The sequence below is a fragment of the Carcharodon carcharias genome, chromosome 3 (genome assembly GCF_017639515.1).
Source record: "Carcharodon carcharias isolate sCarCar2 chromosome 3, sCarCar2.pri, whole genome shotgun sequence".
Taxonomy (NCBI): domain Eukaryota; kingdom Metazoa; phylum Chordata; class Chondrichthyes; order Lamniformes; family Lamnidae; genus Carcharodon; species Carcharodon carcharias.
Genome location: NC_054469.1, coordinates 203,579,945 through 203,595,706, shown reverse-complemented (window position 1 = coordinate 203,595,706; position 15,762 = coordinate 203,579,945). Strand labels below are relative to the sequence as shown.

At 46.0% G+C, this 15,762-nt stretch overlaps 1 protein-coding gene across 1 annotated transcript in view; it reads right to left on the bottom strand.

The window, feature by feature from the left end:
• The window catches only part of LOC121276073 (collagen alpha-6(VI) chain-like), a 229,249-nt gene that overhangs the window by 176,482 nt on the left and 37,005 nt on the right, over positions 1 to 15,762 (bottom strand). Inside the window, exons 8-9 of the mRNA XM_041184013.1 lie at positions 6,969 to 7,538; positions 1,887 to 2,242 (exon numbers count right to left, since the gene is read on the bottom strand). Coding sequence (XP_041039947.1) covers positions 1,887 to 2,242; positions 6,969 to 7,538 — 926 coding nt within the window. The remainder of the gene's footprint in view (positions 1 to 1,886; positions 2,243 to 6,968; positions 7,539 to 15,762) is intronic.

Below are 15,762 nucleotides of genomic sequence, written 5' to 3'. Positions count from 1 at the left end.
CTCAGCCATGTCTGACCCATCTCCCGCGCCTCTGCCCTCACACCTTCCCCTCCCTCCCAGAACCATGATAGGGTCCCCCTTGTCCTTACTTTTCACCCCACCAGCCTCCGCATTCAAAGGATCATCCTCCGCCATTTCTGCCAACTCCAGCATGATGCCACCACCAAATTCATCTTCCCCTCACCCCCCCTCCAACCCCCGTCAGCATTCTGTAGGGACTATTCCCTCTCGGAAACCATGGTCCACTCCTCCATCACCCCCAACACCTCATCTCCTTCCCACTGCACCTTCCCATTCAATCTGCCCCTTTACTTCCTCCCTCCTCACCATCCAAGGGCCCAAACACTCCTTTCAAGTGAAACAGCATTTCACTTGCACTTCCCTCAATTTAGTCTATTGCATTCGCTGCTCCCAATGCAGTTTCCTCTACATTGGAGAGACCAAACGCAGACTGGGTGACCGCTTTGCGGAACACCTTCCGTCTGTCTGCAAGCATGACCCAGACCTCCCTGTCACTTCCCATTTCAACACTCCACCCTGCTCTCATGCCCATGGGTCTGTCCTTGGCCTGCTGCATTGTTCCAGTGAAGCCCAGCGCAAACTGGAGGAACAGCACCTCATTTCCGATTAGGCATGTTACAGACTTCTGGACTTAATATTGAGTTCAACAACTTCAGATCATGAACTCTCTTCTCCATCCTCACCCCCCCCTTTTTTAAATTAATTTTTTCTACAATAATTTTTATTTTTTATCCTTTTATGTTTATTCATTTATCTGTGGTTTTATCCCCCTTTTTATCCCCCCTTCTATCCCATTTTCTATCTTAGTTTTTCCCCACCACCATCCCCTCCCCCCACCCCATCCCCGACAGGGCCATCAGTTACTTGTTCCCTGTTGTTCTTTCACATAATGCTAACCCTTGTTCTGCTATTATCACATTCTGTTTTCTTACCTTTATGCCACTATTAGCACCTTTTTTAGCAGTAACCACTAGCATTAACATTGCCTCTTTGGCAATCCCGCCTTTGTCCCCACCTATCACTGGCCTTCTATCCAGCTCCACCTACTCGACCCCCCTTAAACAGTATAAATTTCATCACATTTCCACTTCTTTTCAGCTCTGAAGAAGGGTCATATGGACTCGAAGCGTTAACTCTGTTTCTCTCTCCACAAATGCTGCTAGATCTGCTGAGTTTCCCCAGCATTTTCTGTCCTTGTCCCGAAGGCACTTAACTGCTGCCATATATACACAAATACATCACCTGATTGATAATTTTCCCATACCAAGGAAAGAACAAGCACAAAAACAAGAGTATGTGAGAAGTTATCCCACAAGTAACTCACTTGGACTTATGGGCCAAACACCCAGGATTCATAAGATATCAAGTATCATAGATATCTATGGATCATAGCTTGAACAGTTATAGACTGGGGAGAGTAAAGCCATGGATGGCAAACATGCACCTCTAATCTATAAGCCACAATATATGGATTTTCCTTCAAGAATCAATAGATAATCAACAACATGGGCAACCTTAGGCCAGAGGTATTCAGGATAATTACAGTGTCTGACTATCGCTCAGCTGAGATCAGTTAAGTTCACAGAGACATTACACTGAACCTTGGCCCACTAGTTTTTAGAACAGAGCAGTGCAAAATGCATTTGGAAATTGAATCAGTCAAGGAAGCCATCTGAATGTAGCTTGATTGCTACATCGTGAAGAAAATTGCCAGGTCACAGGCAATACATTCAAAACCCAAACCATTACAGTGTGTTCAAACAGCCAGATGTGGCTCATCCATGACTTTTAAAAGACAATATTCTCAAATGATTTAAGATTAATAGGTTTGAAAGCGTTGCACATAGGGTTAAAAATGTCCTTACCTTTGAACTTGCTTTTGACGCACTGAATACGCCAAGAAATGATTTTAAATTATCAGCATTCAGATTAATTTTGGCATTTGATTGAATTGCCAACAGTTTATCTAAAATTTCTGGGTTGTATCCTTCAAATTCAGTTTCAAAGATAGATTGGCCAGTGCTGCTTCTTACATGGTAACCCACTCTGATATTTAGCTGGGCAGCAGAAATACAGCTGATGTTTTGTATGGAAACAATTTTCTGTAATATTGGATGAAGTTTTGCCTGCAGCTTTTGTTGGCTCGCAAATATGTTCTCTGATCCGGTCCTTCTTGAGAAATCAAATCCCACAGCAATGTCTATCGTACACACTGGATCATCTAAAATATGAACAACCCAAAGTCAGAGCTTTTATACGTTTTGTGCAATGAATGTCAAAGTAAATAGCTTGCTTTCAAAACATTTTTTTTGCAAAGTGAAAGAAAGAACTAAGAAAATCAGAAATTATAGTGTCAGTTTGCTAATACTGGTGGAGAGAATTTTGGGAATAGAAAGGAGAAACACGATGCTCAAAGGATTGGGAGAGACACAGTACTAGCATTATAGCACTAGAGTAAGAAAAAGTAAGGTACTACATGGGATTAGGCTAAGAGGGAATACAGTAAGAGCTAATTCAGGTTTACAGTGCATGTATGTAAGCACATGAAGTGTGGTAAATAAGGTTGGTGAGCTGCAGACGCAAATGGGGAATATGACATAGTGGTGATAGTGGACACAGGACTCAAAAAAGAACAGTACTTGGTACTAAATATCCTGGACACAAGGAGCCAGATTTTTGTTTTGGGGTCAAGACCCCCACATCCAGAATATTTCTGGGTACCAAGACCGCACTGTATGAGCTACCCAGAGTTATTTTCAGGCCAACTAATGGCCAAGAAGCAGGCCCGTCATCTAATTAAGGATGGTGGATGGGCTCCTGAAACCAATGAGAGACCCCCACACTGTCAGCTCCACCAGCTGAGGTGGGAGTTTCCCGTGCAGGTGAAGAGAGAGAGAGAGACAGAGACAGAGAGGATCTCCTCAACATGGAGCAACCCTCTGATGACAAGTTAGTTTTTTTTAAAAATAAAAAGGCCACAGCTGCCTGGCTTATGAAGGGAATACCCCTCCATGGGACGGGCAGTGGTCATAGCTGTGGCCTTGCAGCCAGGATGGATGTGGCATGGGTGTCCCTCATGAGATTAAGCACGGCCACTGTGCATAGCCCACATGCCGACTTGGAAATTCCAGTCAGCTTGATAAAGGAATCTTTAAAAGCCCCTCACCTCACCTCAGTTGGCCTCTCACTACATATGGGTGGGTGTCTATTCCAAACCTGACACAGCCATGTCAAAAATGGCTTGGCATTGGAATTGTGACACCAAATGGCTAGCGGCGGGAAATTTCAGACCCACCTGCCTCTGATTCTGACCCCACGGGGATTTAAAATTTCAGCCCAATTTCAGTTCAAAAACAATAGGAAAAGAAAGGAGGAGGGGTGGCAGCATTGATTAAGGAGCATATTCCGGCACTGGAGAAAGATGATGTCTTAGAGGGTTCAAAGACCGAAACTACTGGTGAGAGTAAAGAAACAAGAGTGGTACTATTACACTACTGGGAGTAACCTATGGGACACCAAATAGTGGAAAAGATATAGGTCTGAATTTTTGCTCCCAACTCGGTAAAAATGCCCAAATCTTTCCAGATTTTCATTCCCAGGGTGGGGGGGTAGATGTTAATGGGAGTCAGGCCCACCCCGGAAATGGTATGGATGCAGCCACTGGGGCTGCTAGGTGCCGAGGAGGGCTATTCAAAAGGCCCACCTTGGTGCTCTGGGATTTTGTCCCAGCTGTAAAGAAAAAACAAAAACAACCCTCAATCATCACACCCCCTCACTCCCATACACTTCCCATGCCCCTTCCATGCCAAATCATGCTACTTCATGCCCCCCTACCCACCCCCCTGGGTCCTCATACCCTCCATGTCAAGCTATGCCCCTCTACCCATCCCTGTGGCCCCTCATATCTTCTGTACCAACGTATGCCCCTCAGTCCACCACCCATGGGCCCTTTATAGACCCAATGCCACAGTAGTGGAGTACCTCAGTGTTCTGGACAGCCTGTGAGATCAGTGCATGATGAGTTTCACTGAATATGGGATTATAAAATATCCATTGTGTGACTGGCTTTAGGCCTAAGGTATCTCCACTCAACAGGATTATGGAATATGTGAACCCCTCTCAGTCATGTGATGGTCTGGAATACGTTAGCCTGGTCACTTGAGTAATGGGGCTCAGTTTAAGAGGGCAACATAACCATGAAAACATGGGGCCAAATCTTCCATGGAGTGACAATCACCTTCGGATAGCCACTCCACCTCTATTTTCTTACCTTAAACTGGAGCTCCACATTTTCTGCCTGGACCTCCAATCCAGGCCTGCTTAGAAAGATGGAGCATAGCTTTTCCTGGAGTCCAACAGTGTAAATAGGAGCTTCAGAGGAAACAAAGACACACACCCTTTTTATGGCACTAATTGAAATGTCCCAGCCAGCTTCACAAGTTGGGAGAGAAGGTAAGTGTGTAATGTAATTGGGTGAGGGGGTAGGATGGGTGGTGGGGGATCAGGTGGTCGGAAGGGGAGAGGGAGGAAGGTGTTCAGGGATGGAGATAGTCAAGGGAGGTCAGGTGGTGGGGAGCTGGTCAGATATTCAACAGTGGTGGTTTGCCTTCTTGAACTGCAGCAGCTCGTATGGTGAAGGCACACCCGCATTTCTGTTAAGTAGATAAGTTCCAGGATTTTGACCTAGCAACATTGAAGTAATGGCAATATCTGTCCAAATCGGGATGCTGTGCAATGCTTGGAGGGTAACTTGGTGTTGCCATCTATCTACTGCCTTTGTTCTTCTCCATGGTTGAAGGTGAAGGTTTGGAGGTGTTAAAGAAGCCCTGCTGAGTTGTTGCAGTGCATCTTGTAGATGGTACGCATTGCTGCCACTGGTGGAGTTAGTTAATGTTTAAGGTAGTGGATGGGGTGACAGTTAAGCCTTGTCTTGGATGGCATTGAGCATCTTGAGTGTCATTGGAACTGCATTTTCATCAAGGAGGGAATATTCCACCACACTGCTGACGTGTGCCTGTACATGATGGAAGGTTTTGGGGACTCAGGTGGTGTGCCATTTGCTGCAGAATACCCAGCCTCTGATCTGCTCTTGTAGCCACAATATTTATGTCGCTGGATATTGAGAGTGGAGGATTCAAAAATAGTCATGTCATTGAATGTCAAAGGGAGGTGGTTAGACTTTTTTGTTCAAGATTATCTTTGCCTGGCACTTGTGTGGCATCTGCAGCAGTTCAAGAAAGTGGTTTACCACCACCTGCTCAAAGGTAATTAGGAAAGGGCAATAAGTGCCAGCCTTACCAGTAGCACACCCACATACCCCAATTTTTTTTTTTTAAAGTTACTTGTCACATATCAGCCAAACCTGAAAGTTGTCCAGCGCTTGTTGCATGCATGTACAGACTGCTTCATTATCTGATTAATTGTGAATGGAACTGAACACTGTTCAATTCTCAACAAACATTCCAACCTCAACCTAAGTGGCAATCAGAGGCATAAAGGGTCTGCAATTCTTTGATTCTGAAGGGAATCACAGCTGAATTATCCTGCCCTCACTCAAGGTCAACACTCACACTTTCCAACAAGATAGCAATCAAAAGCATGAAATCCTGACTTATTCTCCTCTCCCTCGATCAGGTGCCAATGCCAATTGTAGTGGCTTTATCACTGCCAAAGGTGAGGCCAGTTATCACAACACACATCAGGGCTGGAATCAGGGACTTTTAGCCTAAATTGCAAACTACTACATTAGGCAATGCAGGTTTGAGTTAAGCTTTTGGGAACAGGTTGCTATTCTAATACACTGGACCGCTTTCAAATATTGTAATAATTTCATGAAAAATGCTATTTAAGAAATAGAAATAAATTGCTTTGCCTCCTGATCTTTCAGAACTCTCTGCTGGATAAGAAATAATTAAAACAAGTTCCCATATTAAATTACTAAAAGCAAGCAATAAAAATTAATGGAATGGAGTGAGTTATTGAAGTGTGCTGGGTCTCAACATACCACTCCAACAATACAGTAGAGCCTAGGGACCATATGGAAACTGAGCACTCCTCACGTGGGCCACCTACCCCATTGTTAGAGGTCTGGTAGCAGGTCACCACTTCAGCTGAGGATGGTGGGTGGAACAGGGAAACCAACTTGGAGAAAGGAAGAAACATGTGTTGCTTTACTGCTCCCAATCGGCTGTTCCTTTAATTATGGGAAACATTTGGTTACCACCATGCTTCAGATCATTTAATCAACCTATACATCTACACCAGATAGTAACTTAACATAAGAAGAATGAAACATCATTACTAGCAAGGGAAGTTAAAAGCATGAATATTGATTAAGTTTTTGAAAATACTTAATAAGGGATCACTTAGTTTTCTAAATTAAAACACAAAAACTTAGATTCTCTGATTGTGGCATATCTGTTTTGCAGCCCCAGTTATTTATTGGGGGTATGCTTACCAGATTCTGCCTGGAAACTGCCCCTGAAATTGGATGCTTGTTGAAGCCTGAGGGTGTAGGCAGCCCATAAGCTGCCGATGAAATGGTAAAGTAGTTTTTTTAAAAATTGAATATTTTCCTGGGGACTGTTCAAGGCAGAACTCTGAGCACAAGGGCAGATCCTGACTGTCCTTTTATTTAAGGTCTCGAGGCCCAGATTCTTGGATATATTTTCACTGACATTTTTCCATCTTATGCATGTCACTAATGGTCACTCACTCACATATGAATAGGACATTCATCACTGACACAGGCAACGCCCAGGAAATAAGATGGGGAAAAGGTCCATTAGAGGCTCCTTCTGCCTCAATCTGCCAAAAAAAAAGTGAAGAGACAAAAAAAACTAAGCCAATATATGGCTTGATTTATGATTTAGTTCAACAATTGTCAGTGATTTGGGTTATGGTACAGAAAGCCAAGCACAATCTTTTAGAAGATGAAGCTCACTTACCTTTTGGAACAGAAGGAGTGCAAATGCCACGAACAATTCTTCTTTTAACTTTGCTTAAATCTTTAATATCTTTAATAAAAAGTTTTCTCATTGCCGATCCAGTGATTTGCAGGAGTTCACGACTTTTTATGTGTTTAATACCCAATGCAAATATTTCAATATCCTGTTTCCTCAACTCAGCAGCTGCTGGAACCACATTGTCAACAGATGACCCACTTGTAATCACTAAAAGGTATTGGGGCACTTGTTCATTTCTTCGGCTTCCCTCTAATTGCTGAAAGAGTCCATTCACAAATTTCAGTGCTGCCCCGGTGGCAGCTCCTCCACCCAACTTGGTGATACGATCAATGTTTTTTCTTAGCATATCCTGTGAACCAGACTGAGTCAAGTTGAATTCATAACGTTGAGTTGCACCATACTGGACCAAAGCAAACTGGAAGTGATCTGGACCAACATTAAACAACTTGACAAAATCTATCAAGCCTTCCTTCATCAACTGGAATTCGTTGCTTGTTACTATTTTCGAGCCATCCATAAGGAAAACAATGTCTGCTTTCTTAAGTTTACATTCTGCACAAAATAAAGTCACAGATCATTTAGAGCAAAGCAAGATGATGTGATCGAAAAACCATCTGCAAATATAAAGCAAAAACGTTAAAGCATGTATACAGTAAATCCCGCTTAATATCTCAAACATTCAGAAATTTCTATTTAGTATAGGATGCAAACATAGTCATGAATCTCCACAAATTTGGTGGAGAATCGGAGATCTTTTGAATTTTAAGGAATTGAGTAAAACTGAGTTTGGGAGCTGGATTTTCAAAAGGCTGTGGGATTGCACCTGTTGCGGGTGTGATTTGAAAATTGCGGTCCCAGAGGTCATCTTGGAATCCTGATGCCTACGGGAAGTTTGAAATTTTCAAAGGGCTGGCAGGAGTGAAAGAACAGGGAATCCACTCACTGCCAATTACCGCTTGGAGCTTGTTAATGGGCCAGTGTGGCCAGTATGCATTTTAAACATTGATTTCAGCAAACCTGAACAGTCTGGTGCACGTTAGAGCACAGCTGCTGGGTTTGCTGCAGGATGTTGGAAAATTTTGTCTTTTAAATTATGTGTAAAGTTATGGGACCCTTCGGTATCCTGTACTGGGAATTGCACAGTACATCACTTTGCCCGTGGATGAGGTTTCCTGAAAAATATGAAGGCCGCCTGAGCTCTTCGCCTGCCCGCCAACCTTAAGGTTGGATGGGCAGCATTCTTAGCAACATTAATTACTTTCTTAATGGCCTTAATAGGCCTTTGACGGTTTGGCAGGTGTGCAGCCAAGTCGGCTGCGTGCCCGCCGAACTGTAAATCTAAATGACGCACGTCGACATTGGGATGCATGCCCGATGTCACCGCGCATTATTTTACACACCGGCGAGCGGGCTCCACCCCTGCTCGCCAACCCGAAAATTCTTCCCTACGTAACATTTCTTTTTTTCTTCTTTATTCTTTCATAGGAATTGGGTATCACTGGCAAGGCCTGCATTTGTTGCTCAGCCCTAACCGCCCTTGCATTGAGTGATTTGCTTGGCCATTTAAGAGGACAGTTAAGAGTCAATCACATTGCTGTGGATCTGGAGCCACAAGTAGCCCAGGCCAGGTAAGGACAGCAGATTTCTTTCCCTAAAAGGCATTAGTGAACCAAATGGGTTTTTATAACAATCGATAATAGTTTCATGGTCACCATTACTGAGACTAGCTTTATATTTCCAGATTTATTAGTTGAATTTAAATTCTGCCAGCTTCCTTGGTGGGGTTTGAACCTGTGTTAGGAAATAGACATAGTTTAAGTGAGTTATATTTGTATTTGTCATTGTTAGGGATGAGTTTTAGCTTTAAAGTTTAAGTTTGATTTGTATTTCTGTATCTGTGTTAAGAAAGGTCAAATTGAGTTTTAGTTTCACGATAAGAAGGTGCCTGCATTTCTAATGAGGTTTTCTATGACTGTTGCAGCTAGGTTAGACAAGCAAAAGTAGAGGAATTGGGCTGTTGCCTAGCAACAGGGGTCCAAAGAGGCATGTCCCTTCCCCAGACAGACAGAGAAAAGCTAGAAACAGCAGTTTGTTTTGGAAGTTGTTGGAGTTCAGCAGGTTTTGAAAGTAGCTGCCAGAGAGACTGGAGCAAAAGGGGACAGGTAGCCAGTCCCAAGCTAAAGAAAAGACCCCTAAATCTAAGAGAGTGGAACAAGAGAAAGTCCCAAGAAGACCTTCTAGTCTAAGGAAGGTCAGGAACCTGGAAAAGGCTCTGTTTAGTAAAGTTAAGAATGAGGGTCAGAGAGAAAGGCTCCAAGCTTCAGATTTAAAGAGACGAAAGCTGCAGAAACAGATTTAAAGTAAGAACAGCTTGCAAGAGGCAAGAAAGTTCAAAGAGGCAACTAAAGGTCTGTAACTCTTTGCTATGGGCATGTGAAGCAGTGGTACTGTTGATAGCTGAGTCGGTCAAAGAGAGTGTGTGGAAGATAGCTTGAATGCATGTGGTGACCCAGGGGAAAGGAACATTGGAAGGAAAGTTTGAAACCCTGGAAGTGAACCCTTATGGAAGGCATCTGGGAGAAACTGTCAGTTTGGGAGAGGATTCCAAGGCGAGGTCTTGGAGAATGGAGATTGGAAACCCTCATGTGAAAGCCGGAGTGCAGTGCGACCAGTTGGCTCATGGTGTGACAAGCATCTGGGGGAAGTTGAGAGATCCATAGCATCTGGTTGAGGTGGCATCTGTCACTTGGTTTCAGAGTATGGTGTGCCTGACCACAGGTAACCATAGGTTTACATAGACTGTGTACTTACTGTGAACACTGAAGTATAAGATAGCTTTTGTAACTTGTGTTATCGTTACAAAACTATATATATATCTGTAAAGGTATCATTGTGGGTGAAGGAGCATTGCAATATAGTTAATCTTTTCTTGTTTAATAAATGTTTTATTCTTTAGTTAAAAAGTACATCAATCGACTCCTGTTAATCTGTTCAGTAGCTACTCTCCATTATCTAAACAAACAAATAAAAGTTAGGATCTATCAAGCTGGGTTCCACCCTGGGACCAGGCTTGTCCCGAGGTAATTGCAACTGGGATCATAACATCTGTAGCCCAGAGCATTAGATTACTAGTCCAGGGACATTTTCAATATGCCAAACTCTCTCGCCAAACTCTTATGGAATAGGTTACTGCTAACTGCGAGTTGTTCCTTGTACCAAACTTGCAGCAGCAATGTGGAAGGAACCCGACACATAGAAGAACCATGGCCAGAATTATACAATGATCGAGTGGGCGCATGCCCGTCTCGAATGCATGCGAAATCGCGCAAAATAAAGTGAGGTGAGTATCCTAACGTCACCGTGCACTCACACGATATCTTACTCGGTGGGTGTGTGGCAGTCAGAAGCAACAATTAAGTGGGCAATTAAGCCCATTATGGAGGCAATTGAAAGTGATTTTATCACAGCCCATCCACTTTTACGATTGGTGGATGGGCCAATCAGCCAGGCAGCCTTTACATTTTTGCTTAAATCTTGATCCAGGGGATGAAATCACCATAGAGAAATAAAATAAGGAGGTATCTGGGGACTGGTTTTTTATGAGGTATGCTTTCAGGAGCTTGATTGTGCTGCATGACGTATTTTGCAGCATTTTTGTTGTTTTGTTTATTATGTGGAGGTCTGCAGCTTCCTGAGGCATCTGTCTGCCTTCAGGGAGCTCACCGGAAGCGCTCACCTGCACCCGTGGTGACGTCGGCGCCCGCCCTCTTCCTGCCCCCACAGGCAGTGCTGAGCCTTTCTCATGGCGCGTTTCACGCTTGTTGACCATTAATTGGCCAGCCAGCGTAAAATTGCAGTCAGGGGCTGATCCCGGTCAGGGACTCATTTCCCATCCTCTCCCAGGCTCGCCAATCGTGCTTGCCTGACGAGTGAAAGATTCAGGCCATGGTCAACTTGACAGCCATAGTAAATGTCCTGCTCTGAAGTTGGAGCTGTGGCTGTAGCAGTTGGAAAATTTCAATCACAACCTCTTTTGAAAAGTGAAGCTGACTCAAGCATTGTTTCTCACTGAAATTGAATTGCTGCCTGAAGACCCTTGGTGGATTAGGCCTCCGATTGAGAACTCTTCTCCCCCTCCTTCCTCTCTATAATTCCTACTCCTAACAACCTGTCTTGTTCTGCATTCTCAAAATCATGCTCATTTCCCAGAGGAAGGCACACCAGGACACCTGTGACTGAAAACAACTTCTTTCAGCACAAGCTTTAAAATCAACAGAAATAAATCAACACTAGCCTAGCCGCTCCATGTTGAATATTAAAAACTTTAGTAAAGTATCCAAAAGGGCCCAAATTGCATACATTTGCACCAGCAGCCAGAAGAAATGATCCAGCAACCACCCAGTGAGCAGTTCATTATAACTAGCACAAAATAAGTCCCCTTCATTTGTTGAACTTCATGTTCAGCTGTGCAAAGTTGGCACAGGATGTAGGCTGGAGTTTGAAAATTGCAGTACTGGCATTGTAACAGCATTGCACACGCCAAATGATTCCTAGGCCTTCTACCAGGGTGAACCCCCCAACCACCCCCACCACACCCACCACCCCCCACCCCCCCTCCACCCCCACCACCGCCCCCCCACCACCACCCCCACAACCCGGCCACCCCCCAAACCCTGAGTCTTTTGCAGGGAACCAGTATCACTGTGCCTATGTGACCCTCATAGCAAGCCCCCACAGTCCTGACAACTTCTTCCCTCCTTCTGCTCAAGTCTGGCAGTGCCCTCTGTGGACCACATTTCCTGCCACTGCACACTGGCTCTCTCATTGGCTTCCAGGGAAAGCCAGCACTTATCCCCCGGTTCGTTGCTGCCTCACTTCAGCAGGCAGGAGCACCGTGCACTATCAATAAAATTAGAAATATGTTGTAAAATTGGAGTTAATTGGTCTTTCAAGTACCTTAATTGGTGTTCCACCGCCTCACTGTCCAAAGATGGCACTCCATGGTTCCCGCCACTGGTAAATTTTGGAAGTGACATCAAGACACTTGATTTCAGGCCAAATGCAGTCATCTCCCATTTTACAGGCACCCCTTCTCCCACCCACCTTTCTTCAAACTCAGTCAAAATTTCCTGGTAAAATGCTGACCATTAGCTCTGCTTAACTCCCCGCAGATGCTGCCAGACCTGCTGACTGGAATTCAATGCCCTCCTGAGACAGGTTTGGTGGCAGTGCTGTGGCATTTAATCAAGCAGGAGGGTAATGGGCATGGATCCCACTGCCTTCCCGTCTCTGCCCCAGTTAAGCTATTCCAGGAAGGCTTGTGGATGGCCTTCCTGCCCCTCTGCCAATTTAAGGATCTTAATTGCTTAATTGGGCACTGAAACTGGCATTAACCCAGCAGGTAGTGGGGGAAGATCCCCTCACTCAAAGGCACTCAGAAGGGACCCAGGCTCAGGAAGGGGCAGGGCTTGCTGAGAGCCACCCCCTGACCTTTCTGCGAACCACCCCAACCCAATGAACTCCACCCTGAGATCCCCCTTCCTGCCGTTGTTCATCTGTGGCCTGGCCTGGGTCCCTCAGGAAACCTGGACCTCAGGTGCGTGTATTACCAGTAGCAACCATCCCTTCGACAGTGGCACTGCTGAATGATGAAGAGCTCCTAGCTTCTGATTGACCTGAAGCTCTCGGCAGACAACACTTCCTGCCCCGGGGTTCTTGATCCCGAATAAGGCCCACAGCTTCCCAGTTAAGTGCCTGATTGACACTTAATGCAGTGGGCCTTCTCGAGAAGAGACAAGGTGGGGCTCTCACTGGCTCTCCAAACAGCATGCCCTGCTATTTATATTAAATTCCGCCCACTGAGTATTTCCATTACTTTGTTTTTAATTCAGATTCCCAGACTCCACAGTATTTGCTTTTAAATTATTTTCAGGTCCATTATAAATAAATTCTGAAACTGTTCCAGCTCTTCTATGCTATCCACATATTGGGCAGGATTTTCCCCTTGTGGAGCGGGTGCAGTGGGTGGGCCCGGGAGCAGCCACAAAACTGACCGCTACCCACAATCGGGCTCCAACCCCGATTTCATGCTGGCAGGCCAATTAAGACCTGCCCCACCATGAAGTGCGGCTCTGCACTGGCAGGAAAGGGCCAAGCTGGGGTCAGGAGCCTGTTGGTTGCCAGGTCCATTGGCGACCCGGCCGTCAGTTTAAAAACAGCCCAGGCAGCCCCAGGAAGGCTGCCAGGGAAGGATTTCTGTATGCCGTTCCAACGGTGGACTCGAGTGCAGCTGCAAAAGCCTGGCAGGAGGGCAGGTTGGGTGGGTACTAAGCCTCCCGCTTTTCTCAGGAGTGCTTCACCGTCCTCCTGGAGGAGATGGCTGCTAGGAGGGACATCCCTGTCCCCAGAGGTGGGAGGAGGAGGCCACTGCACCTCACCAAGAGGGCATGGGAGGAGATGGCAGCCCAGGTGAGCAGCCATGATGTGGTCAGGAGGCTGTCTCCAATGCTGGTGCCAGCGAGGGGGGAGCACCTAGATGTAGCAATCACAAACGTAAGTTAAAGGCACCATGAAACAAGAGGGACAGGTCAAGAGTGATTTTATGTTCATTTCTGTTTACTTTATCTATGCTGGTCTGGGACTGAAGGCCAGAAACATTTATGTAAATTGTTTGGAACTGTCACAGGGAGATAAATTTTGTTTTTGTTATCATGGCCTGAGTATGCTTCACCTTTTTATTTTATTGGTGTGGGGAACACCAGTATGTAATGCTGGATGTACGTAGCTCTGAATTTTATTGCACAGGCACTGAGTATTCTTTGTGTTCAAATGAAAGGGTCCTTCCAGACATCCGGGATGGAGGAAGCAGCCCTGGCATGTGTTTGAAGCTGATCTGGTAGCCTAGCTGAAGGAGCGCTGATCAAGGCATCCTTAGCATCCCTTCTTCCCTGAAGGTTACTGAGGTCTGGCTCCATGCCCTCAGCATTCTCCTCACAATGATCATCTTTGGACTCAGCATTCTCCTCACTATCATCCTCTGTGGCCTGTGCAGCTGCATCAAGATTCCCTTCCTTCAGTGGGTCCCCCCTTGTCAATGCCAGATTGTGGAGAACGCAGCATGCAACCATGATCAGTGACACCCACTCTGGAGGCTATTGTAGTTCACCCCCTGAATGGTCCAGGCATCGGAAGTGCATCTTGAGAAGACCTATGGTCCTCTCTGCCACAGCCCTTGTGGAGGCATGTCTTATACTGTAATGCTTCTCTGTCTCTGTTCTTGGGTGGCAGAGAGGCATCGTGAGCCACCTCTTCAACAGATAGCCCTTGTCACCCAGCAGCCATCCATCCAGTTGGGCTGGAACACTGAAGAGCCTCGGCACCTGGGAGTGTCTCAGGTTGTACCTGTCTTGGGAGCTGCCTGGGTACCTTGCACAGACTTGTAGAATCTGCATCCTGTGGTCACACACTGCCTGCACGTTCACGGAGTGGAAGCCCTTCCTATTGATGAAGGCACAGGGCTGGCGCCTGGATGGCCACATGTGTGCAGTTGATGGCAGCCTAGATGGCAGCCCAGCAATCACTGCACAGCTACTGGCTCACTCAGCCTGTCTGGCATCGTCAGTATGACAAAGAATAAAGGTCAGTACCCACCTGAAAATAGCTTCTGTCACCAGCTTGATGCAACTATGGACAGCTGATTGGGAGACTCCACAAAGACCCCCCACTGAGTCCTGGAAAGAGCCGGAGGCATAGAAGTTGAGGGCCACTGTGACCTTCAGAGCTACTGGTATGGGGTGTCCACCCACATAGTCGGAGCATATCGCAGGTCCATTCTGACAAATGGAGGTCACAGTCTCTCTCTCGAGGTGGAGCCTCCTTCGACATTGCACCTCAGACATATTGAGGTAGCTGCATCGCCAACTGTAAACCCTGGCTGGATAGTGGTGTCTTCTGTGGACCCTTCCGCCTTGGGCTTCCTGCTGGCCCAATGTCCCTTGTGCCTGCGCCTCTCCTCCCCTGGAAGCTGTACATGGACACCTGGCCTCCTCCCCACTCTGCCTCTCTCTTCCTCCTCAGAGGAAGTGCCTCCAGCAGAGACCACACAGAAACCCATTACCCGGGTAAGGGAAGACTGTCTGATACCTGGAAGGGTCCACACAGCCTGAATCCTCTGGAGGCCTTGCAGACAGCAATGAGTCCTGAAATGAACCCTGGAAATGTTAAGAATGAAGGCCCGAACAGAGATGAAGCTACCAATAAGGAACCAGCCGCAAACTATCTCCAAAACTGTTCACTACTCACACTGGCAATGCTGCTGATTCATTTTATCCCTCCCTTAGATGAGGTTTGTGAAAATATCAGCTGGCTGACCATGTGACAAGCATAAAATTGCCCAGGCAAGGGAAAATCACAGTCAATTGGATTATTAAGGGCATTAAGTGGCCTCTTAATTAATGCTGAGTGGCGCTCTGGCAGCCGCACACGCCCACCAAGTGAAATAACATGCGAGTGCATGATGACATCAGGATGCCTGCCCAATGTCATCGCGTACTATTTTACTCCCAATCGGGTCAGGCGTGCGCCCGCCTGTGGGATGAAAAACTCTGCCCATAGTAATGTATGTTGCCTTCGGCAGCAGGTGGCTATAGTGGGGGAAGCACCGATCGGGAGAACTGGTGAGCCTCTGTGGGCCCCTTCCTGTATGGCGCAATGTTCTTTGACAAGCTGAGGAGCGGAGACAAATGCCATGAGGTAAGGGAGAAGACAGCAAGGATAA